The 22,554-nt window shown below is 39.6% G+C and overlaps 1 protein-coding gene across 4 annotated transcripts; it reads left to right on the top strand.

The window, feature by feature from the left end:
• The first annotated feature begins 3,551 nt into the window (after positions 1 to 3,551).
• On the top strand, positions 3,552 to 19,819 carry UPF3B (UPF3B regulator of nonsense mediated mRNA decay). Of its 4 annotated transcripts, XM_055438777.2 has the most exons (12): positions 3,552 to 3,935; positions 4,784 to 4,890; positions 5,050 to 5,156; positions 8,798 to 8,896; positions 10,409 to 10,519; positions 11,974 to 12,017; positions 12,479 to 12,661; positions 13,043 to 13,081; positions 14,904 to 15,064; positions 15,604 to 15,898; positions 18,725 to 18,839; positions 19,703 to 19,819. In XM_055438777.2, exons 1-12 carry the CDS (start codon positions 3,780 to 3,782, stop codon positions 19,714 to 19,716), a joined length of 1,431 nt encoding a protein of 476 aa, XP_055294752.1. In that variant the 5' UTR covers positions 3,552 to 3,779; the 3' UTR covers positions 19,717 to 19,819. The 4 variants fall into 4 exon arrangements, with proteins under 4 accessions (XP_055294752.1, XP_055294751.1, XP_055294753.1 ...); XM_055438776.2 differs by having other exon boundaries at positions 3,554 to 3,935; positions 18,725 to 19,819; XM_055438778.2 differs by lacking the exon at positions 13,043 to 13,081 and having other exon boundaries at positions 3,555 to 3,935; positions 18,725 to 19,819.
• The last annotated feature ends 2,735 nt before the right edge of the window (positions 19,820 to 22,554 follow it).

The raw sequence follows: 22,554 nt of genomic DNA, 5'->3' as shown, positions 1-22,554 counted from the left end.
ATAATACAGATATAATTTGTTCAATTCAAACTAAGACTTTTTTCACATTTTAAAACTTTTAATTTTATATTGGAATATAGCTGATTAACAATATTGTGATAGTTTCAGGCTCACAGCAGAGCTCTTCAGCCGTATGTGTACACATATTCACTCTCCCCCAGGGGCTTTCCAGGTGGTGCTAGTGGTAAAGAGCCTGCCTGCCAATGCAGGAGATGCGGATTCAATCCCTAAGTTGGGAAGATCCCCTGAAGAAGGAAAAGGCAACCCACTCCAGTATTCTTGCCTGAAGAACTCCATGGACAGAGGAGCCTGGTGGGCTACAGTCCATAGGGTCGCAAAGGGTCAGATACAACTGAAGCAGCAGAGCATGCACTCTCCCCCAAACTCCCCTCCTATCCAGGCTGCCACATAACATTGAGCAAGTTCCCTGTGCTACACAGTAGGTGTCTGTTGACCATCCATTTAAAATATAGCAGTGGGTACATGTTTGTCCCAAACTCCCTAACTAACTCTTCCTCCTCACCCTTCCCCTGCCCCAACCACAAGTTCATTCACATTTTAACATCTCTGAAACCAAGATGCATCTTAAAATTGATGGTATGCCATATTTCAATTGGCAGCATTTTTTTCTTTTTTCGGTATATAAAATAATGGTTTTAGATTCAATGGTATCTTAGCTTTGATGAAATACAAATGCTCTATCATTTAGAGCAATACTTCTCCTTTTTTTTCCTTTTTAAAAATTTTTTTTTATTGGAGGCTAATTCTTTTACAATATTATATTGGTTGGTTTTGCCATACATTGACATGAATCTGCCCGGGGTGCACGTGAGTTCCCCCTCCTGAACCCCCCTCCCATCTCCCTCCTCCCCTTATCCTCTTTTTATTGGGATATAGGGGTCTGCAAATTATTCCTCACCAGGGAAATGTCCTTTCTATTAATAATCTTCCTGGAATAGCTTTTTGGAGCTTTTTCTTGGAGCTGTTGCTATTGCTGACAGCAGCCTCTTCAGGTCCACGGTTGAGTGGTTCCTCCTTGAAAGAGAATTTCCTCTTTTTCTTGGGGACCCTCTTGTTTCCTGACTCCTCAGGGCCATTAACTGGTTCCTCTTTGGGGAAACAGTTCTTCCTCTTGGAAAGACTTCCACTACCAGCTGTCTCTTCAAGATCACTACTAACCAGCTCCTCCATGGAAAAAGATTTCTTTTTCTTGGGTTTGGAGGAGACACATGGGTCTTCCATTCCGTTCTCCTAAGGAGCCTTCTGGGACTTTTGCAGAGCAATATTTTTCAAATTTTTTTCATTTCAGGGGCTGATCTTGGAAAAATAATTTACATAAAATAACATTTGCCAACTTTGTGTACAATTCAATGAGTTTACACAAACATAGCCACCACAATCATGATAAAAATATATTTTTTATTATTCCAAAATGTTTCCTGAAGCCCCTCTGCAGTCCGTCCCTTCTCCCCAACCCTGCCCCTGGCAATCACTGATCTGCTTGTGTGCATGCTAAAATGGCTTCAGTCAAGTCAGGACTCTGCAACCCCATGGACTGTAGCCTACCAGGCTCCTCTGTACAAGGAATTCTCCAGAAAAGAATACTGGAGTGGGTTGCCATGCCCTCCTCCAGGGGATCTTCCCAACCCAGGGACTGAACCCCATCTCTTGATCTCCTGCATTGGCAGGCCGGTTCTTTACCACTAGCGCCACATAGGAAGCCCTTCTTTCACTCAGTTCAGTTGGTCAGTCGTGTCCCACTCTTTGCGACCTCATGAACTGCAGCACACCAGGCCTCCCTGTCCATCACCAACTCCCGGAGTTTACTCAAACTCATGTCCATTGAGTCGGTGATGCCATCCAACCATCTCATCCTCTGCCGTCCCCGTCTCCTCCCACCTTCAATCTTTCCAAGCATCAGGGTCTTTTCCAGTGAGTCAGTTCTTTGCATCAGGTGGCCAAAGTATTGGAGTTTCAGCTTCAGCATCAGTCCTTCCAATGAACACCCAGGACTGATCTCCTTTAGGATGGACTGGTTGGATCTCCTTGCAGTACAAGGGACTCTCAAGAGTCTTCTCCAACACCACAGTTCAAAAGCATCAATTCTTCGGTGACCAGCTTTCTGTATAGTCCAACTCTCACATCCACACATGACTACTGGAAAAACCATAGCTTTGACTAGATGGACCTTTGTTGGCAAAGTAATGTCTCTGCTTTTTAATATGCTGTCTAGGTTGGTCATAGCTTTTCTTTCAAGGAGCAAGTGTCTTTTAATTTCATGGCTGTAGTCACCATCTGTAGTGATTTTGGAGCCAAAAATATAGTCAGTCACTGTTTCCATTGCTTCCCCATCTATTTGCCATGAAGTGATGGGACCAGATGCCATGATCTTAGTTTTCTGAATATTGAGCTTTAAGCCAACTTTACACTCTCTTCTTTCACTTTCATCAATCAAGAGGCTCTTTCTTTGCTTTCTGGCATAAGGGTTGTGTCATCTGCATATTTGAGGTTATTTATATTTCTCCCGGCAATCTTGATTCCAGCTTGTGCTTCATCCAGCCCAGTGTTTCTCATGATGTACTTTTCATATAAGTTAAATAAGCAGGGTGACAATATACAGCCTTGATGTACTCCTTTCCCAATTTGGAACCAGTCTGTTGTTCCATGTCCAGTTCTAATTGTTGCTTCCTGACCTGAATACAGATTTCTCAGGAGGCAGGTCAGGTGGTCTAGTATTCCCATCTCACTAGTTTTGATACTGGAATTTCGTATCAATGAGGTCATACAGCATGTACTCTTTGTGTTCTGTTTCTTTCACTCAGTATGATCATTTTGAGATTCATTCATGTGGATGGACATATGGGTTCATTTTTAATTGAGTAGTATTTCATTCTATGGATGTGCCACATTTTGTTTATGCATTAGTGGGTTGACAGACATTTGGGTTGTTCCAGTTTGGAGCTATTATAAATAATGCATAACTGGCCTTTTTTAAAGCGGGAAGGAGGTCATTCCGGTCTAAAGTGAGTTGGATTTTATTTTCTCCTACCTACAGGGCATCAGTACCATGATAGATTCTTATTACTTTTAAAAAGAGTGGTGAAAACAAATCTCACACATTTTGGTCATAATGCTCCTTTAAATGTCAGTGTTTTGTGCATCTTTATTAAGTGTCTGTGAATCCTAAAAAATATAAGGAAAAGAAATTCTAAAGGCTCTGAAAGCTCTCTTTACAACCAATAATAGAAAATACAAGTCGTTCCCCTAGTGATAAACTTTGGATAACATCGGTTTTATCTCTGGAAAACGAAGCCCGCAGAATGTATCTTTTGATCTGAAAAACATTAACCTTTCAAGATTAAAGATTCCATTTACTTACAAACAGGGACCCTGAAATACTACGACTCCAGAACTCAGCCAGAAGCGGGTAACCGCTTTGGATGCCGGGATTTGTAGTCCGTTGAAATATTCGCCCTAACCAAGATGGCGGATATGCTAATGACCTGCCCCGAGGGAGTCTGGGCCGCGAGGGGATTGGGAGATGCGGGGATTCCGCGGGAAGGAAGCTAAGATCAGGTGTTACAACCTTTCCAGCGAAGGAAGCCGGATGCCCTGAAGTCTCGCGAGATCCTGGCGGGGCCCAATGGAACGTTGGGGTCGGCTTATCGCTAGGAGAGCTTGTTGGGGGCGGAGCTCTGCCCCAACTGGCCGGGAGGCTTAGGTACCCGGCGTAGCGGCGTTTAGGCCGAGCTACCGCGGTGAGGAGCAAAGCTGTGGCCATGAAGGAGGAGAAGGAGCATAGGCCTAAGGAGAAGCGAGTAACCCTCTTGACTCCCCCAGGTGCTACAGGCAGCGGCGGTGGGGCTTCAGGAGACAGCACCAAAGGGGAAGATAAGCAGGATCGGAACAAGGAGAAGAAAGAGGCGTTGAGCAAGGTGTCTGGCCGGCTGTTGGCCCAGGAGAGGGCGGGACGGTTCCACCACCCGAGAAGGATGGTTGGGAATGGGGCTGCCCTCTTCCTCTCCCAATCTCTTCCTCTGTTTCTTCACTTGAGTGAAAATCGCATCACCCTGTCTCATCCACTCGCCCAAAATGGGGGTCCCCTTCCCAGCCGAGCCCCGGGATGGGAGTGAGGGAGGGCGGGGGGTTCCCTGACTAGAAGGGTTTAGGTCAGAGCCGTGAGATGATGATGGGAGGGGGCGATCGCGACAAGGATGAGGAATTGAGGGGGAATTATTAAATAAAAAGGTGCTATCACCAGCGGGAGTAGGACGTGATAGGAATATTAACAGAGGTTAGTTGAGGGAATAGGTGGGTGGCGGCTACTAATGGTCTTGGGCCAAATCGGGTACATTCTGTTTGGGGAGCAATGAGGGAATTGGGGGTATTTCTTAGAATTTTGAATTATTTATGCTGACTGAATAAGGGCTTTATCAATCAAGAATTCCTGGCAGCCACGAAAGACCTGGGTTGGTTTACTAATTTCTTACCACTACTGAAAAATGGGTGACAGAAAATGAGGCGAAAACCTAGTAAACTGTGGGGCTTCGGGTTAACAGAACCTAAGATTTCCTTGCTCCAGGCAGTTCTCGTTTCCGAGAGTCTTTTTTTTTAAACTATGTTACTGTTATGTTTGACTAATCATTCTGAGCGTTCTGAACATTCTCTTGGGTTTTTAGAAGTGATCTCATCTTTTAAAGGCCAACTGTCTTCAGGGACAGTGATTCAGGTATGACAGAAAATTGATTTGTACTAATTTTATTTTCCTTATTCATTTCTTAAGGTGGTAATTCGGAGATTACCGCCCACTTTGACCAAGGAGCAGCTTCAGGAACATCTTCAGCCTATGCCTGAGCATGATTATTTTGAGTTTTTTTCTAATGATACTAGGTAAAATAAGAGGGAGGGGTAAATGAAAAAGGTTTCTTCCATTCTTTTTTTTAATCCTACTCATGATTTCTATTTGAGCCTATCTTTCTAATATATGCATACTTGTAATTCACCCAGACACCTGCAAGCACATTCACATAATTGCTTTCCTCCCTGCAGTTTGTATCCTCATATGTATGCAAGAGCATACATCAACTTTAAAAACCAAGAGGACATTATTTTGTTCAGGGATCGTTTTGATGGTTATGTATTCCTTGACAATAAAGGTGAGTCCTTTTAACTGAAGGGGAGTTTGTCATTTGTATGTTTAAGACAATAGTCTCTTGATGCCTTCATAGTGTTTCTAAAATCCTGAGTGATAAGATGAGCAACATTTAAAGAGTTTTACGCATTTGATAAGCTTATGACAGCCTTATAAATAGATAATATGACTTTTTACAGGTATTTGTATTAACCTATTATTTCTGTAGTTTGTCAACTGAAGGAAATTGCCACTGTTTTCTCCTGTGACATTTCTTTTGCCCTGTTTTAGGTGATCCATTGTCTTGAGTATTTACTAGTTTTAAGTGATACTGACAAGTGACTCTTTAAACTTGTCATACAAGTTTTAAATATTTACTTCTCATCTTGCTTCAAGGACCAATACTTATTTAATTCAGATCCTTTATGTCAATAGTTGCCAATTGGAGTACTGTTTAACATTCTAAGTTGTATGTAATTAAACCATTGAGCTTGATGATTTCCCACTTCCTATCCAGGAGTTTATAGGGAAGAAAAACTTCTGTATTAACCCTCATTTTATTATCTGTTGCTTGCAACATTTAGCCAGAGAATGTCCAAGCTGTTTGCTACTTTTCTTTTGGCTTTGCAATATTGAATGATGTGTGTTTTTGTTAGATTGTATTTTTTCAGTATTACTTCAGAGTTGGTAAAAATGAAATCTTTGTTAGGGAATATGCCAGTAAAAGTTGAAGAATTGCTACTTTATTTGTCCAGGTTTTATTAATCCCCCCAAACCAGCTACTTTTCTGCTCCATAAGTTTATTCCAGTAGATAGCAAGTGATTTCCTGAAAATCTGAGTTCTGTTTAACTTTTTCCTCTCTTTATCCCTTACATTTAAACAAGTGATGGATTTTGTCAGTTTATTGCTTTTTAATATCTTGTTCATCTAGACTGAGGATGTTAGACTTAGTAATACTTTCACATGTCCTCATCACCTAATGCTTAAGACAACCACTCTCTAAACTTATAGAATTTTCCATTTTCTGTATAATTTAGTCTTATTTTGCCATGAAAATAATCTTTTTGAAAATAGTGACTTAAGATAGCAGTTGTGGAAAAAAAGTCCAAATTCCTTAGTCATGTAGACAGCACCCCCCATTGTTTGGCCTCACTTCTAATTTTATTTTTTTTTGCTTATATTGCACAATTTCCTTTTGCTTCAGTCTGGTTTATCTATTCCTTTTCAGGTATATCAGTTATTAAGGTAATATGATTCTGCATTCACTAGGATTTCTAAAATCTTGTTTCCTCTGTGACTGCTTTGTGATACCTAATGGTCAGTTCTAGTAATTTATTCTGGCTTATGTTTACACACCAAAAATGTAAAGATGGTATTTTGTACCTTATATGACATTATTCTATAGCAAGGATTTGATGTATTTTTCCAGTAGTCACTTAGGTTTTTAAAAAAGTTATTATTGAGATATAACTCATAACATAAAATTCAGTGGTATATTTTTAGTATATTCACAAAGTTTTATAACTATCACCACTGTGCAATTCCAGAATGTTTTCATTACTTCAAAAAGAATCCTGTATTCATTAGCTGTCATCACCCATTCCCCTCTCCCCCAGCCCTTGGCAACCGCTAATCTACTAACTATGGATTTCCTTATTATGAACATTTCATATGAACTAAATCATATAATATATGGCCTTTTGTGACTACCTCTTTTACTTAATATGTTTTCAAGGTTCATCCATGTTATAATATGTATCATTATCTCATTGCTTTTGTTTTTTGACATTATTAAAAATTGTGGTAAAATATACATAAATAAAATTTATCATCTTAACCATTTTTAAGTGTGCAGGTCAGTAGTGCTAAGTACATTCACATAGTTCTGCAACTAATCTCTAGAACTTCTTCATCTTGTAAGACTGAAACTCTGCCCATTAAACAACTCCCCATTTCTCCCTTTCCCCAGCCTCTGACAGCTGTCAATACATTCTGCCTCTATGAACCACTATTCTTATTAAGTTGACCATTCTAGGTGTCTCATATAAATGGAATCATAGTATTTGACTTTTAGTCACTGACTTATATTAGCATAATGTCCTCAAGGTTAATCCATGTTGTAGCATGTGTCAGAATTTCCTTTTCCATAGTATGTATATACTTCATTTTCTTTATCCATTCATCATTTGAGAGACATTTGGCTATTGTGAATGCTGCTGCTGGAAATGTATAAACATCTGTTCAAGTTTCTGCTTTCACTTCTTTTGAATATATACCCCAAAGTGGAATTGCTGGGTCATGTGGTAATTCTATTTTTAATTTTTTGAGGAACCACCATACTGTTTGCCATAGTGGCTGCACCATTTATATTCCCACCAGTAATGCCTGAGGGTTCTAATTTCTCCATGTCCTTGCCAACACTTGCTATTTTCTGGTTTTTTTCCCCCTTTAATAGTAATCATTCTGACAGGTATAAGGTGATATTGCATTGTGGTTTTGATTTGCATTTCCCTAATGATTAGTGAGGTAATATTTTAATCTCTTCCCATTCTTGAGCCCACAGCATCTTTTCATTTGCTTATTGGCCATTAATATATCATCTCTGGAAGTCCTTTGAACATTTTAAAATCAGATTATTTGGGTTTTTTTGTTGTTGTTGTTGTTGAGTTACAGTTCTTTACATATTCTGTATATTGACCCCTTATCAGATATATGATTTGAAAATATTTTCTCCAGTTCTGTAGGCTTGCTTTTCACTCTGTTGATTGTGTCTCTAGATGCACAAAAGTTCTTGATTTTGATGCAGCACAGTTTATCTGTTTTTCACTTTTGTTGCCTGTGCTTTTGGTGTCTCCTGCTGTATTTTTTAATAACAGCTTTACTGAGATATAATGCACGTGCCATAAAATTCACCCTTTTAAAGAATTACAGTTCAGCATTTTTTAGTATATTCACAAAGTTATGCAGCTATCACCACAATCTGATTTTAGAACACATTCATCACACTAAAGAGAAACCATGTACCCATTAGTTGTTACACCCCGTCTCTAGACAAGCACTAACCTACCTTCTATCTCTAGCCTTACTTATTGTAGAGATTTCTGGTTTTGTAAAAAAGTCAAGGTATAATTTTCATTTTAAAAATGCATCCATTTTACATGTGCATTTGGTGACTTTTGACATATTTATACCCCTGTATAGTCAGTATTGTGATCTTGTTTTGTTTTTTGTTTGTTTGCTTTTTGGCTGTGCCATGCAGCTTTGCAGGGTCTTAGTTCCCCCACCAGGAATCCAGTCTGGATCCCTGAAGTGAAAGTGCCAAGTATTAAGCACTGGACCACCAAGGATTCCCTTTGATATATTTGTTAAATGAAAATTAGTTTGTAGATTTTTCCTGCCACATTTCACAATATCAGAGTTTAGAGGTTGAATTTAAATGAATATTTTAATTCCCTTCCATATCTTTTTGTTATTTTTTCGCTATGAATTGGGAACTGCTTTGGTAACATGTTGATTTTAGTTGTGCCAATGAGATTTATGCCTTTTGGGAGACCCTATTCAGATCACTGTCATCAAAGGAAGCCTAGAGAGCAGGGGATTGAGTCTCTTGTATCCATTTTTGACATTTTCTTTCTTTTAGCAAGTGTGCTGTTTTTTCTAAACAGGTCAGGAATATCCTGCCATCGTAGAATTTGCACCTTTTCAAAAAGCTGCAAAAAAGAAGACTAAGAAAAGAGATACTAAAGTTGGGACTATCGATGATGGTATAGTATAGCTCTAGTTACTTAATGCGCTAATGCCATGTGTTTGTTTTTATTTAATCTTCGATTAATAATTGATTTATAATGTTGTGTTAAAGTGATTCAGTTATACATATATCCATTCTTTTTCAGATTCTTTTCCCATATAGATTATTACCAAATACTGAATAGAGTTCCCTGTGCTATATAGTAGGGCCATAGATTTTTAAAAGGATATATTACCTTTGTGGGAATTGAGTGGACTCCAATCTTTTAAATTAAGAAAACATATGAAATAAAGTTCATGAGAAATGTAATTCACTGATGAAAGCTTTGCTTGTTAGAGTGGAGATGGGTTTCCTCTAGTTATCACTCTCTTTGGCTAATGGCTTTTCATTCCTTCATCAGTAAGCAATATATTGTTGACTGTTGAGTAGTAAATCACCTTAGGTATATTCATTAGAAGACAATGGAAAAAGTGAGATGTTTTAAAGTACAACTCCTTACAAAAATGGTAAGGCCCCTTACCATTTTTATGATTATTTATTTGACTTTTGGTTTCCATTTGTATAAAGAGGAAGAGTTATCATTGAGAACTGTGATGGAAAAATTTCTCTACTTGAGTAACAACATAAAGTAACTCAAGTGGCAAATCCTGTTTCTATGCTTTGAATATGCAGTTAACTGCATACATGGTAATTACATTGAACTGAAATACTGGAACTAAAAATCAAATAATTGCCATATATGGTAAACTGGATCTAGGTATTGAGATCTCTGTACTGTGGTTTTGTTAGTTAAGGACTTAGCTGCAATATTTTATATCAGATTGATATTTCAGAATCACTTAGCTTGGTTTCCATTATTTTTTATTACTATAATGTGTATTTTATAAAGAAAACACAGACAAGACTCAGCACACAGCTTTTGTATCATAGATTCCGATGTTGAAGACTAGATCAGGTGACATGCTCCACAGTGCATTCTCCACATACAATATAATGACTCAGATGTGCTACCCCTTCTGATGTCGGAGGCGTCTAGGAAAGAATTCCAGATATTACCATCACCTCTAGTGCCACATCTAGGGCATCCCCCCTCATTTATCTGTTTAGAACACCCGATTTTCATATTCTGAGTTTCATTCAAGTGAGGTGTACTTATGCAGGAACTTTTTACATGCTCTACATGATACACTCTGAGGGTCTCATAGCTATAGCTTGCAGTTCTCCCATACGTATGACTCTGGATTAATAGGAGTGATGGTTTTTGAAAGCAAACTGCTTAACGTCCCTGGAGGTTGTGTTATAATGCATGGTGTCTCACTTTGCCTGACTGTCGGTATATCTAATAGGAGTTCTCAGAGTAAGTGACCAATAAAACCCCAAATAGTCTGTCTTATGGGCATAATTGGGTTTATTTTTAATCTTCCATGAAGTAGAAAATTATCTTCTTTGATAAGTAAATATCCTGGATAATATTTATTATTTTGTTTAAAGTCTGCTATGTTTTCTATTTACTTAAATAATTATTTAGATCCAGAATATAGAAAATTTCTGGAGAGCTATGCTGCAGATAATGAGAAAATGACATCTACTCCAGAGACACTGCTAGAGGAAATAGAAGCAAAAAATAGAGAACTAATAGGTAAGTGGGCAAAAGGAATTACGCATTATAGTTTTTTCATCAGAAGACCTGTCAGACTCCCACTTCCGTCATTTGCTAGCTATGTGACCATAGGAAAGGCATTAACTTCTCTGAGACTCTGTTCGTTCTACTATAAAGTGCAGATGATAGGTGACTCACAGGATTATGAGAATCCATCGATAAGATGGAAAATATTCTCTGACTTATTTGCATGCATGCTGAGTCACTTCAGTCGTGTCCAACTCTTTGCAACCACATGGACTATAGCCTGCCAGGCTCCTCTGTCCATGGGATTCTCCAGGCAAGAATACTGGAGTGGGTTGCCATGCCCTCCAGGGGATCTTCCCCACCCAGGGATAGAACCCAGGTCTCTTACATCTCTTGCATTGGCAGGCAGGTTCTTTACCAGTAGAGCCACCTGGGAAGCCCCCTCTGACTTATTTAGTGCCACACAAATGTAAGTATAAAAATTTGAAGAGCTATATGGGATCTTAAGATGTTAATGAGTCTTTGAAGATCAGTTGGTGTTTTCTACTAATAAGTTCTTATTCGTAAAAAAAATTTTTGACTTGAAAATATAAAAAAAATTGAAATTGGTTACTGCAGAATTGATAAACCTCTTGAGAAATTCTAGCTTGGATGTTGGTTTTGGTAGTAAGTTGTCACTACCGCATCAGCTCTAAACATAAGCATAGCCTCCAACCTGCCCAGGATTTCCACTCCTAGGAATTTCTCCAAAGGAAGTATGCTTTTCAAAAAGCTAGCTATAAGATTAAATAGCATTGTTCAGAATATTGAAAAATGAATTAAATATTATTTTAAAACTTGATTTTTATTAATGGATGCTTCCCTGGTGGCTCAGCTGGTAAAGAATCCACCCGCAATGCGGGAGACCTGGGGTTGATCCCTGGGTTGGGAAGATCCCCTGGAGAAGGGAAAGGCTACCCACTCCAGGATTCTGGCCTGGAGAATTCCATGGACTGTGTAGTCCATGGGGTTGCAAAGAGTCAGACATGACTAAGCGACTTTCACTTTCATAGTATAAGCCCACCTCTGATAGTTTCCATAGAATAAATTCCCAGGAGTGGAATTATGGGGTCAAAAGTATTAGATATTTTTAGACCTTTATCCCAGTTTCTTCCTTGTTGAACGGATTTATACTCCCATCTGTAAAACAAGAGAATGTCCATTGCACTTTATTCTCACTGACACAGGAATTGCTCTTTTTAAAAATTGTTTTATTGTTTTAATTTAAATTTCTTAACTTTTAATATTTTAAACCTTCAGAATTGAAGTAGAATATTGTAAAACTTCTTTCCAATAAGATAGTTGTGAGCTTACTGTTTGAAGGGTATAGTTTTCCCACTTCGGGTGGTTAGCAGGGAATGTCAGAAAATGGAATTCTTTCTAGGGTTCCATTAAGTATTATTAATAATCTGTTTACATTTGTGTAGCTAAGAAGACAACTCCACTTTTGAGCTTCCTGAAAAACAAGCAGGTAAACCTTTTGTTTTTCTAGTTCTCACAATACTTCTATTTCATTGGTTCGCATTCTGTGAATTTAAGAGCACTGGGATCGAACAGTAGGGATAGCTTCTTTCTCTACCACTGTTCTTTAAAGATTTGGCTCATTGGCCTCACTCTCTGGCCTGCTCCTTAACTCTGGTTGTTGGACCGTAGATTCACTCTGCAGAACTAGGGGGTCCTTAGCTTGCTCCAGAGACACTCTTGATTTCCTGAAAGCCTCTGGGTACTGTAGCAAGGCAGCAGTGGGAGACTGATATGAGCAGGCTGGGGTCTATTTCTCTCTCATATTCTGAATGGAGTGGGGAGGGGGTTAAGGAAGTGGAAAGTGGGAAGGAAAGATGATACAGTTAAGTGGGTGCCCACCGTACTTTCTGAATTATGGTTTTGGTGGTAATTATCTTGTCTGAAGGCTTTGTTGATGTTTCTTTGCAGAGGATGAGAGAAGAAAAGAGAGAAGAAAGGAGGCGGCGAGAAATAGAAAGAAAAAGACAAAGAGAAGAAGAGAGGAGGAAGTGGAAAGAAGAAGAGAAACGAAAACGGAAAGATATAGAAAAGCTAAAGAAGATAGACAGAGTTCCAGAAAGGGACAAATTAAAGGATGAACCAAAGATTAAGGTATGAGCATAAGTTAAACTGACTGCATGTTGCTGAAAATTGCATGTACTATATCTGCTTCTTCAAATATGCATGCATCTTGTATTGGTGTAAACTGTGTTTTAGTTTTGTCTTTTTTGGGAGGGAGTGAATCTTTCCTATAATATTCATGTATTACTCTTAATTTAAGATAATTTAAAAGATTAAGTAGTTTACATGGGATTTCTTCAGTGCAGTGTTATTTATAATCATTGAAAATGTTCAATTTTGGATTATTATTCTCTCAGTTCTTCATATATAAGGGCTTAGGGCTGGCTGGCATGAATTATGGGTTTTATTCAGCTTTTCCGTTATATTTGATACATGAAGTTGCCTCATCTGTTTGTTTTCCACTGTCTTCAGGTACACAGGTTTCTGTTACAAGCTGTGAATCAGAAAAATGTAAGGACCAAGTACATGATACAGAGCACCTAGTATCATGTCACACACACAGGTCTTAGTTAATAAGTCCTTTTGGTGGTGGTGGTAGTGTTACCTGTAGAAAATGCCCTCAGACTGACTTGAGTCTTAAAAGCTGAACCATTTAAAATTCCTGCTTTAGAAAAAAACCCAGATGATTTCCTGATGCTCTGCTGTGTACCCAGAAGCTTCAACAATGTGCAATGAGAGGACAGCCATGCCTTAAGAGCTCTTTCTCTCTTCTTCCTTGATACGCCTCTCATACCTGGCTGCCTGTGGGAGTATTCAGAATATACATCCTCTCCCCTCTCACATGATTCCCCACGTTACCTTCTTGCGTCTACCTGGGAATCTGTGAGCAGCAGATTCTGATTAACACACTGCATGTAGGAAGAGGAAAACCTGTGGAAAGACCCCAGCCTAGCTGCTTCCCTTCCAGGGCCATGGCTTGGGCATCCCTTGCTCCAATGAACTGCCCAGGGAAGTACTTGTGCATAGTATGGCAGAGAAAGTCAGAGAAAATCTCACAGAGATGATGGCAGTCTCCTTTTACCTCCTCAGAATTTAGCTGGTCAAGTCGCTAGGGCGCCCCGAGGCTCTCCAGGACTCATCGGTGATAAGGGGCTTGGCGGTGGCAGGGTGGGGAGGTTCTCATCTTAATTCCTTCTATCGCGTCTGCCCTGCTACAAGCAACCTGACTTGCTATGTCTGTCAGCAAGGCAGAGGTCAAGCCGGTTATGCTAGACACATTCGTTAATGTTCTTACTAGAGTAATGAACATCTTGGCTCCTGACGAAGATGTTCATTAGAGAAGTGAGAACACTTGCAATGAAACCTGCACATGTTATCCTCACTTTGCACTGGTGCCTTCATAGTGTCCACTCTGGACTCACTATTTTCAGTGGCTGTCTGTGTGCTGAAATACTTCATGCTTAAGTCTCACGCATGGTGCTTTGCCTTTAGCTTCGTGGCTTGTATGATACCTTCACACTGAGATGAAACTCTGTATGATGCCTTCATTCTGAGACTTGAAATTCCTAAAAGTCTCTCTGAATAGCCAACACTTGGGGGTGTATTCTAGAGAGATTTGCAGAAGCGGCATGAGAAAGAAACTTCTGTTAGCAATTTGAACTTTATAAACCACTTTTTTAGAATTGCATTCTGTCATATATACATATGACATTGAACAGAGTTCCTATTCAGTAGAGATGGAACTTCACAGTTCTGTTGTATGAGATATTTGGATTTTTAAATCAAATGCCAAATAATTCTTGCTTTTCATCTCTAATGATAATATGATTGTACCATCATAAGTATGTAGCTACTCTCAGACTCAAGGCAAAATTATTCCGGCAATGGATCTCTCCTTTGGTGACAAGGTATTTGTTATTCTAATAACTGTGTAAAAATAGTCCAGCAATAATGACCTGTTTAGCATTTTAAATTTGTACCGTATTTTCCTATCAAGTTATACTGACATGCTGGCTTGCTACAGAAGGCATACTTGAAAGTATGCGTTGGTCTACTCAAAGGTTGACCCATTTAAAGCCAAAGGAGTCTTGATCCTATTGCCACAAAGTGATTAAACCACTTCACTTGAGTGCATAACACTTTCACATTAATAGCACCCTTTTAGCAAATTACTGCTCTGTGTGCACTATTTGTTCACCTGAAAGTTTGAGTACTGCAGAGACGGGGACTTCAGTAGCCTACATTGAAAATATTTAGTATATTGTTTTCTTTGTGAGAATCAGAAGACAGTATCCCATCCTTCAAAATAAACCTAAGTTTGTTCTCTTTAAAGCTGCTCAAGAAGCCAGAAAAAGGAGATGAAAAAGAATTGGACAAAAGAGAAAAACTAAAGAAATTGGACAAAGAGAATCTGAGTGATGAAAGAGCCAGTGGGCAAAGTTGTACATTGCCCAAGCGTTCTGAGGGTGAATTTAAAGATGAAAAGCCTAAGAGGTCGGTAGTCGAGGGTTCTTGGGACATTTGTTTTTGACCTGTTTCTGGCTGCTAGTTTTACTGTTGCATTCTGGGCTTGTACCTGAATCAAGATACTGGGTTTTATGAGGGGTATGGGGATTAGGAGGACAGGTTTCAAGTATTTTAGTATCTTATGCTGGGAGGGATTGGGGGCAGGAGGAGAAGGGGACGACAGAGAATGAGATGGCTGGATGGCATCACCGATTTGATGGACGTGAGTTTGAGTGAACTCCGGGAGTTGGTGATGGACAGGGAGGCCTGGAGTGCTGTGATTCATGGGGTCGCGGAGAGTCGGACACGACTGAGCGACTGAACTGAACTGAACTGAACTGAATCTGGGTGAATGACTTTTGGGTTTTTTTTTTTCCAAATTGCTTTTCAAAATACTTGTATTTTTTTTTTTAATGCTGCTCCAAAAGTTCAACCTCATTGTAGTGGCCAAGGCAGGGTCAGAGTGTTTCTGCCTTTGTGATTAGAGGAGCTTCAAGGGTGCATTCTCAGATTTGTCTTTCGTGCAGACCTGAAGATGAGAGTGGCAGAGAATACAGGGAGAGGGAGCGGGATTATGAACGAGACCAGGAGCGCATCCTGCGGGAGAGAGAGAGGCTGAAGCGGCAGGAAGAAGAGCGCCGCAGGCAGAAGGAGCGCTATGAGAAAGAGAAGGCTTTCAAGAGAAAGGAGGAAGAAATGAAGAAGGAGAAAGAAACACTTCGGGATAAAGGAAAGAAGCCTGAAAGTACAGAGCCAGTAGGCAGCTCAGAAAAAACTGAAAAGAAAGAAGAAGTGGTTAAGAGAGATCGCATAAGAAACAAGGTGCTGCATTTCATTAAACTTCTTTTCATGAGGATTTTCTGTCTTTTCCTGCAAGTATAAAGGAGAGGGCTAGCTCATTGTTACAGAATTTTAAGAGAACTTTATCTGTACCTTTTTTCAGTCTTGATGGCGTCCTTTTATTAAACTTTGTGTGTACTTTTCAAACATACACAAAAGTAGAACAGAGGAGTAGCAGGATGTACTTACCACCCAGCTTTGGCAATTATCACCTTATGGCCAATCTTCTTTCTACTCTACCCCATCTTACTCCTATGGGATTATTTTCAAGCAAAACCTGGACAGATAATTTCTTCTTTAAATATGTCAGTATTAAGAGTAAAGACTTTTTTTTTAAAAAAAGTTTGGTCATACTGTGAGGCATATGGGATATGGGATCTTAGTTCTCCAACCAGGGATGAAACCGGAGCCCTCTACAGTGGAAGTGTGGAGTCTTAACCATTGGATTGCCAGGGTTTTTTCTTAATAAAATAACCCTAATATTCTTTTTCTTAATAAAATAACCCTAATAGCATTTTCACACCAGACAGAAGAATTTCTGACGATAACTCCTGAGCATCCTATCTACCCAGTGTTCAGATTTTCCCAATTGTCTCATTAACATCTCTTTTCATTAACATCTTTTTTATAGACTCTAAACAGGGTCCACAAATTGTATTTGCTTGAAATGTTCCCTTAAGTCTCTTTTAATCTAAATAATTCCTCCTCCTTTCGTTTTCTACCATTTCTTTGTTGCAGAAATCAGTTTGCCTTATAGAGCGTCTAATAGTCCAGAGTGGCTAATTACATCCCTGTGGTAACATTGAACATGTTCCTCTACCTTCTATGTTTCCTTGAAAATCAGTAGTCATATCTAGAGCAGGGTCAGAAAGTTTTTTTCGTTCAAGGACAAGATGGTAACTATTTTAGGCTTTGTGGGCCATGTGGTCTCTGTCAAAACCAGTAAGCTTTGTAGGAAAGTAGGCATAGACAGCATGTAAAAGAATAAGCATGGCTGAGAGCCAGTCAAACTTTATTCACAGAAAGAGGTGGGTGGCCCCTCATCTAGAGGCCTTAATATATTCAGACTCAATTGTTGGCAAGAATACTTGATAGGTGGTGTTGTACAGTTCCTACTGCATTGTATCAGGAAGCATACAATGTCTTGGTATCCGTTTATTGTGATGTTAAGATTGACCAAGAGTAATGGTACTATGGTTATGTGATAAGATGTTCTTGCTCTTAGGATACACAAGCTGAAATATTACCAATGAAGAATCATATGATCAATAATAATGGTATTATGGTTATGTGATAGGATGTCCTTGCTCTGAGGATACACAAGCTAAAATATTTAGTGATGAAGAGTGTTGATGTCTGCACTTATTCTCCAGTGGTTCTGCAAAAATAATAATGTATGTTTGTGCCTACATATACACTAAAGACAGAAAGGGCATATATGACAAAATGTTAATCATCATGAATCTAGGAGAAAGGTATTAGGTATTCACTGTACAAGTTTGGCAACATTTATATAGATTTAAATTTTTTTGAGATAAAAAATTGGAAAAATAGCTGATCAGTTAGCTTAGGTATTGTAAGCCTGATCCATATAGTATAAAAATTTTTTATCAGCCTTTCTTCTAATGATGTTGTTTAGATTCATTATTTCATAGGGAGAGATTGGAAAATAGTGATATATATATATACAAATTCTGCCTTTCCTGTTGCATTTATGATCTGAAATTCTTCCACAAAGAGGAGTTTTCCCTTATCAACTATTTGGTTAATCTTGAAATTCAGTGCACACAGGAAAGGCAAGAATAGCACTTGATCCATTCCCTTTGTTTATAGTATTCAGCGTAATGAGTTGGTGTCCCAGCAACTTGTAGGGGCTATCAATGAGTTTTGTTCTGCTTAGTCTTTAAATAACTTATGGATTTAGAAATACTTGGTGAACTCCAACTTGTTATTATCAGTTATTGCCCTTGTTGACGTTTAACTTGTCCCATCTTTGCACACTGGGAGCCCCATCATTCGTTTCTTTAAATACTATGTGGCAGTCTCATCTGTTTTAAGGTTTCATCTTGTTAAAAAGGTGAAATGTTTTGCTGGAATTACTCACTTGAGAATAATGCTTTAAGGCTCTTTCATATGTCAGGGAGAAAGGACAGGGAAGACTCGTGTTGTCTTTTGTTGAGTTAGAAAAAAAGGCCTTATAAGTTTCCAGGGTCATATTGTGATAAACCAAACACATTACTTGAACTGAGAGGTACCTGGTGTTGATATTGAGGCTTATTTAGGAACCTGAGATCTAAAATGTTAACTCGAGAGTCTCAAGCTGGGTTGTCACCTTGTCAAATCTGAATTAAGAGAGAGTCATATTTGTGTTAAATAACAAGTGTCTCAGCTCATAGCTTCAGGGACTTTGCATTATTAAGAATTGGCGTTCTTTATTATTGTTTTCACTCCTAAAATTTTCTTAGATGGTGGTGCATTTTTAAAATCCATTTACCGATGAGGAGGAGAGATAGACAACAACCACGGTTTCTAAGTAAAAACTATTCAAGCTGATTCAGTTCATCTTAAGATGGTAAAGAAAATTAGGCAGTAAACTTATCAAAATTTACTCTGGGCATATAAAATAATAGTTTTTCTTTGTAGGTAGGGGAAAGGAAGCAGGCAGTTTGAAGCCAAATAACCGTTGACACTTACTGTTATGTACTGTGCCCTCAAATTTTGATCTCGTGTGGGCTCGCACTGGTATATATTATCCCCTGGACATGCTTAGTAGCAGTTTTGTAACATGAGCATTTCATTTTACTTTAGGATCGCCCGGCGATGCAGCTTTACCAGCCAGGAGCTCGAAGCCGAAATCGACTCTGTCCCCCTGATGACAACACCAAGTCTGGAGATTCAGCCGTAGAAAAAAAGCAGGAAACTGGTATTAGCCATAGAAAAGAAGGAAGCGAGGAGTGATAGATCCAAATGGCCTTAGGTGTCCTGACTGTCTAGGCAGCCAAAGAGCACGAATTAAGCAATCCAGAAGTGCCTTCAGGGCAAAGGAGAGAGAGAGAAAGGGGGTCGCTGTGCTGGTGGGGTACACTGCAGAGGAGTATGTTTTGTGTTAAAGCAGGAACCCGATCGCAGGTTCAGATTGGAAGTACAATTTTCATTTTTTATGCAGTTCCTACAAATTTAAAGTGTCAGACAAAGCTGAGGGGGAGAGGACATGCATTGCAGTTTGCAGGCAAGAAATGTCATGAGAGGACTTATTTAGGTATGACACGAGAAGAAGACAGGAGAACTAGCTTTAAAATCAAAAGGTTTTATTAATCCTGGATTGAACTTTCTTAAATTTCAATGGAGCAGAGTCACTGTGAAGTCTCGTTCAGATCTAGGTATAGTCATTGTTGGTGATAACTGTTGACTTTGTGTAGTGTAGAAACAAGAAGCATGTAATTGTAATACAAGTACAGTGGAGGATATAACACATTTTCACTTATGCAGAAATTTAAATAATCATGTCATGTCGATATCTTATGTCCTAAAGTTTTAGGATTAGTTTGGGAACCGCTACCCACTCCAGTTATCTGACCTAGAGAATTCCATGGACTATGTAGTCCATGGGGTTGCAAAGAGTCGGACACAACTCAGCAACTTTCAGTTTAGTTCTTTGTTTGCTTACGTGAGATTAGTGTAAAAAAAATTTTTTTAAAACATCTCCTTTTGCCTTTAGTGATTTTTATATTTGTAAAGTTTAATCCTTATTTGGTTCTTGACAATCCAGTTTTTGTTTGACCTTAGGTCTCATGAGCTGAGTGCCTACCCTCTCCAGGAAGGAAACTGCATCAATATTTGTTCCTGTTAAATAGCAACTTAGCTTGTTTTGCATCGATGTCAATAAATATCAACATCACTCAAGTATGAAGCTAAGTGTGTTTATTAACTTTACAAAATAGCTATTACTTTTGAGAAATTAAACTTTCGATACTTAACCTTTTGGGAATTTTGAAAGTGGATGAATGATGTTTGTTTCTGCCTTCACTAGCACCATGCTTTTATTTTGCCCACAAAGAAAACCTAATCATGGTTCACCACTCTTGTTCCATAAGAACCAGAATTTGTCTGGACAACATCCTTGAGCTGCTGCTTCATTTCCATCTTGCCAGCTTTTCCTACTATGGCATCAGTTTGTCTTTACTTAATAAGTCACTGCTTTATGTTTGCTCAGCTTTTAGAAACCAGAATCGCAAAAGGCAGGTAAAGAGGAAGAGACACTGAAGGTGATTGAAAGAGAATGGTCCTCAGCTGACACAAAGGAAGGGGAATTTTCAAGGAGAAGAATGGCAGGGTCCCATGCTGCAGGGAGAGGAGATTAAGGAAGACAAGAAACATGCAGTGCTCACTGGATTTGTCAGTACTGAAGCGTGTGTGAACTGCTGAGGTAGAAACCATGTGTTAGTGAGGGGTGAGCGGCAGGCAGGAAGTGGAGAAGGGGGCAGGTGGACATATGGGTCTTGGAGCTCAGAGGAGAGATTTGCGCTGTAGATGCCAGTTTGGAATTCATCTATTTTTAGGTGATCACTGAAGCCATGGGCCTGGATTTATTCACTTAGGGGAAAAGCGTAGGGAAAAAACAGAAATAGACCTAGAGCCCAGCCTTAAAGAACTCTTAAGGATGCTAAACAGGTAAGGGAATGTATCTATAAAGACAGAAAAGGAGTAGTCAAAAAGTAGGTGAAAAACCAGAAGACCAGTATTACCTAACCCAAGAGAAAAGAATGAAGAAGGAAACAGGTGTGGCCATCAGGGTTAGATGCTGCTGAAAGGTCAAGTGTGATGCCTGAAAAAAGGCCATGGAATTCAGTGACTAACAAATCACTGATGACCTGGAATGATAAGGAATGAAAGCCAGACTGCCCAGAAAATGAAAACAGCATAGACAGCTTTTCAGAGAAATCGAAAAAAATGGTAATAGATAAAGGGTATTGGGGAAGGAATTTTTTTAAAAATATGACAAATACTAAAGCATTTTTAGAAGCCAAAAGGAAAGATCTGAGAAGAGATGAATACCCAGGGGAAGAGAGAACCAGTAGTGTAGGTTTCCTGAGAAGGCAGGTGAAAAGGGAGCCTCTTGACAGCCGAGGTTGTTGACAGTAGAGGAGTTGGCCTTGGAGGAGCATCGCCCCAAAACTATCAGTCATGAGTTGGCATCACTTGCCTCTGTACCCAGCCTGGGGCCTGTTTCCAGCCCTCATGGCTGTTTTTGTGTCACTACCTCCCTCTTCTGTTCTGCTGGCCTTGCCAGTCCAACTCGTTAAACCATACTTACCTATCCCCTGTTAAATTTCCATCCATTGATGTACTCACTTCAACAAATATTTACTAGTCTCTATGTGCTAAGCCCTGGGGTTCAAAGACTCAAGCCCTTGTCCTTGAGGAACCATCGGCCAGTGATGTCAAGAGACAACCAGAAATAACCAGAGCACATGTGAGAAGGGCTGAGGTAATAGCCTGGAGTGGGATCTGCCCCTAGGCTGCCAAGTGTTGCTGAAGAAAATCCCTAAACCAAACCAACTGCTGAGACTACAGGAGGGCCCTCCCTCCCGTGAAGCAACTGATTGCATTTTTGCCTTCTTCAGATACAGGTTTGATTTCTTTGGAAATAAAGACAGAATGGAGACAGTTCAGACACTGGATATCTGAATATTCATCTAGCACCTCCTTTATGTTGGCACTAAGGCCACAGTTGTGAATAAGGTCCCTGCCCTCCTGATGCTGACAGCCTTGCAGAGTTTGCTGCTCTGGTGGAGAGAAGTGATGCTAAGGGAAAATAGGCAGGAAAAGTTCAAGGAGCGAGGGTCAATAGGTACCTACAGGGCAGTGAAAAGGGGGTGGCCTATGCATTCATGAGGCTTTCATGCCTTCAAAATCAGGCACTATATCCCCTTGCCCAGCAGGCATATACAAAGTAGTCCTGAGGCAGTCATTTAACTGATTATAAATTAAGATCTAACTTGACCTTATCTTTAGTTCCATAGGAGATAAATTAGAGTTTTGTGGCCTTTTCTGGGTATATAGAAGCTCAGCGTTACATGTTTTTATGGGGAAGTCCAGAATTTATTCTCTCTGGGACTGTCCTCTACACCATAAAAATGTATTATGACCATTTATATCCTTACAAAGGAAGCAGGGAGCAGATAAGCTGACATTTGGTGAATTCTTGGAAAGCGTATACTGACAATATATAGGATCGGCCATCCTTTGAAATCTCACACAGTTCATTTATTCATCTACCAAATACTGATTCAGCTCCTACTATGAAGACATGGGTAAATACATAACAGTTCATTGCTACTGTGGTACCTGATGTGTTATCCACATTTCCAGACTTTAAGACTCTCCTTCACATCTCCAGCCCTGTCTAATCGATCCCCTGGACATCATCCAAAGACCCCAAGTATCTCTGGCCGCAAACTGAACTCAGGTTCCTCCCATCTGGTTTTGCAGAGGATGTGAACCACCTAGTCACTCAGCACTGAGGATCAGGTCTGACTCCATCCTCAATCTACACGACCACTCAATCATTCTGCCCATTCATGTCCCTGCTCTCCAGCCCTTCGTAGCCCAGGTTCAGGCTGCCATCATTCATGCAG

This window comes from Moschus berezovskii, chromosome X (genome assembly GCF_049115385.1).
Source record: "Moschus berezovskii isolate FMDL1 chromosome X, NW_MosBer_1.0, whole genome shotgun sequence".
Classification (NCBI taxonomy): domain Eukaryota; kingdom Metazoa; phylum Chordata; class Mammalia; order Artiodactyla; family Moschidae; genus Moschus; species Moschus berezovskii.
The sequence above is the reverse complement of the archived record's forward strand: the minus strand, read 5'-3'. Positions and strand labels throughout refer to the sequence as shown.

Bases quoted from the DNA above. Each gene is read 5' to 3' on its own strand.
- UPF3B (XM_055438776.2), top strand. From the start codon at position 3,780: ATGAAGGAGGAGAAGGAGCATAGGCCTAAGGAGAAGCGAGTAACCCTC. The intron at 3,936-4,783 runs GTGTCTGGCCGG...TCATTTCTTAAG, and splicing joins AGAAAGAGGCGTTGAGCAAG to GTGGTAATTCGGAGATTACC. The intron at 12,018-12,478 runs GTAAACCTTTTG...GTTTCTTTGCAG, and splicing joins GCTTCCTGAAAAACAAGCAG to AGGATGAGAGAAGAAAAGAG.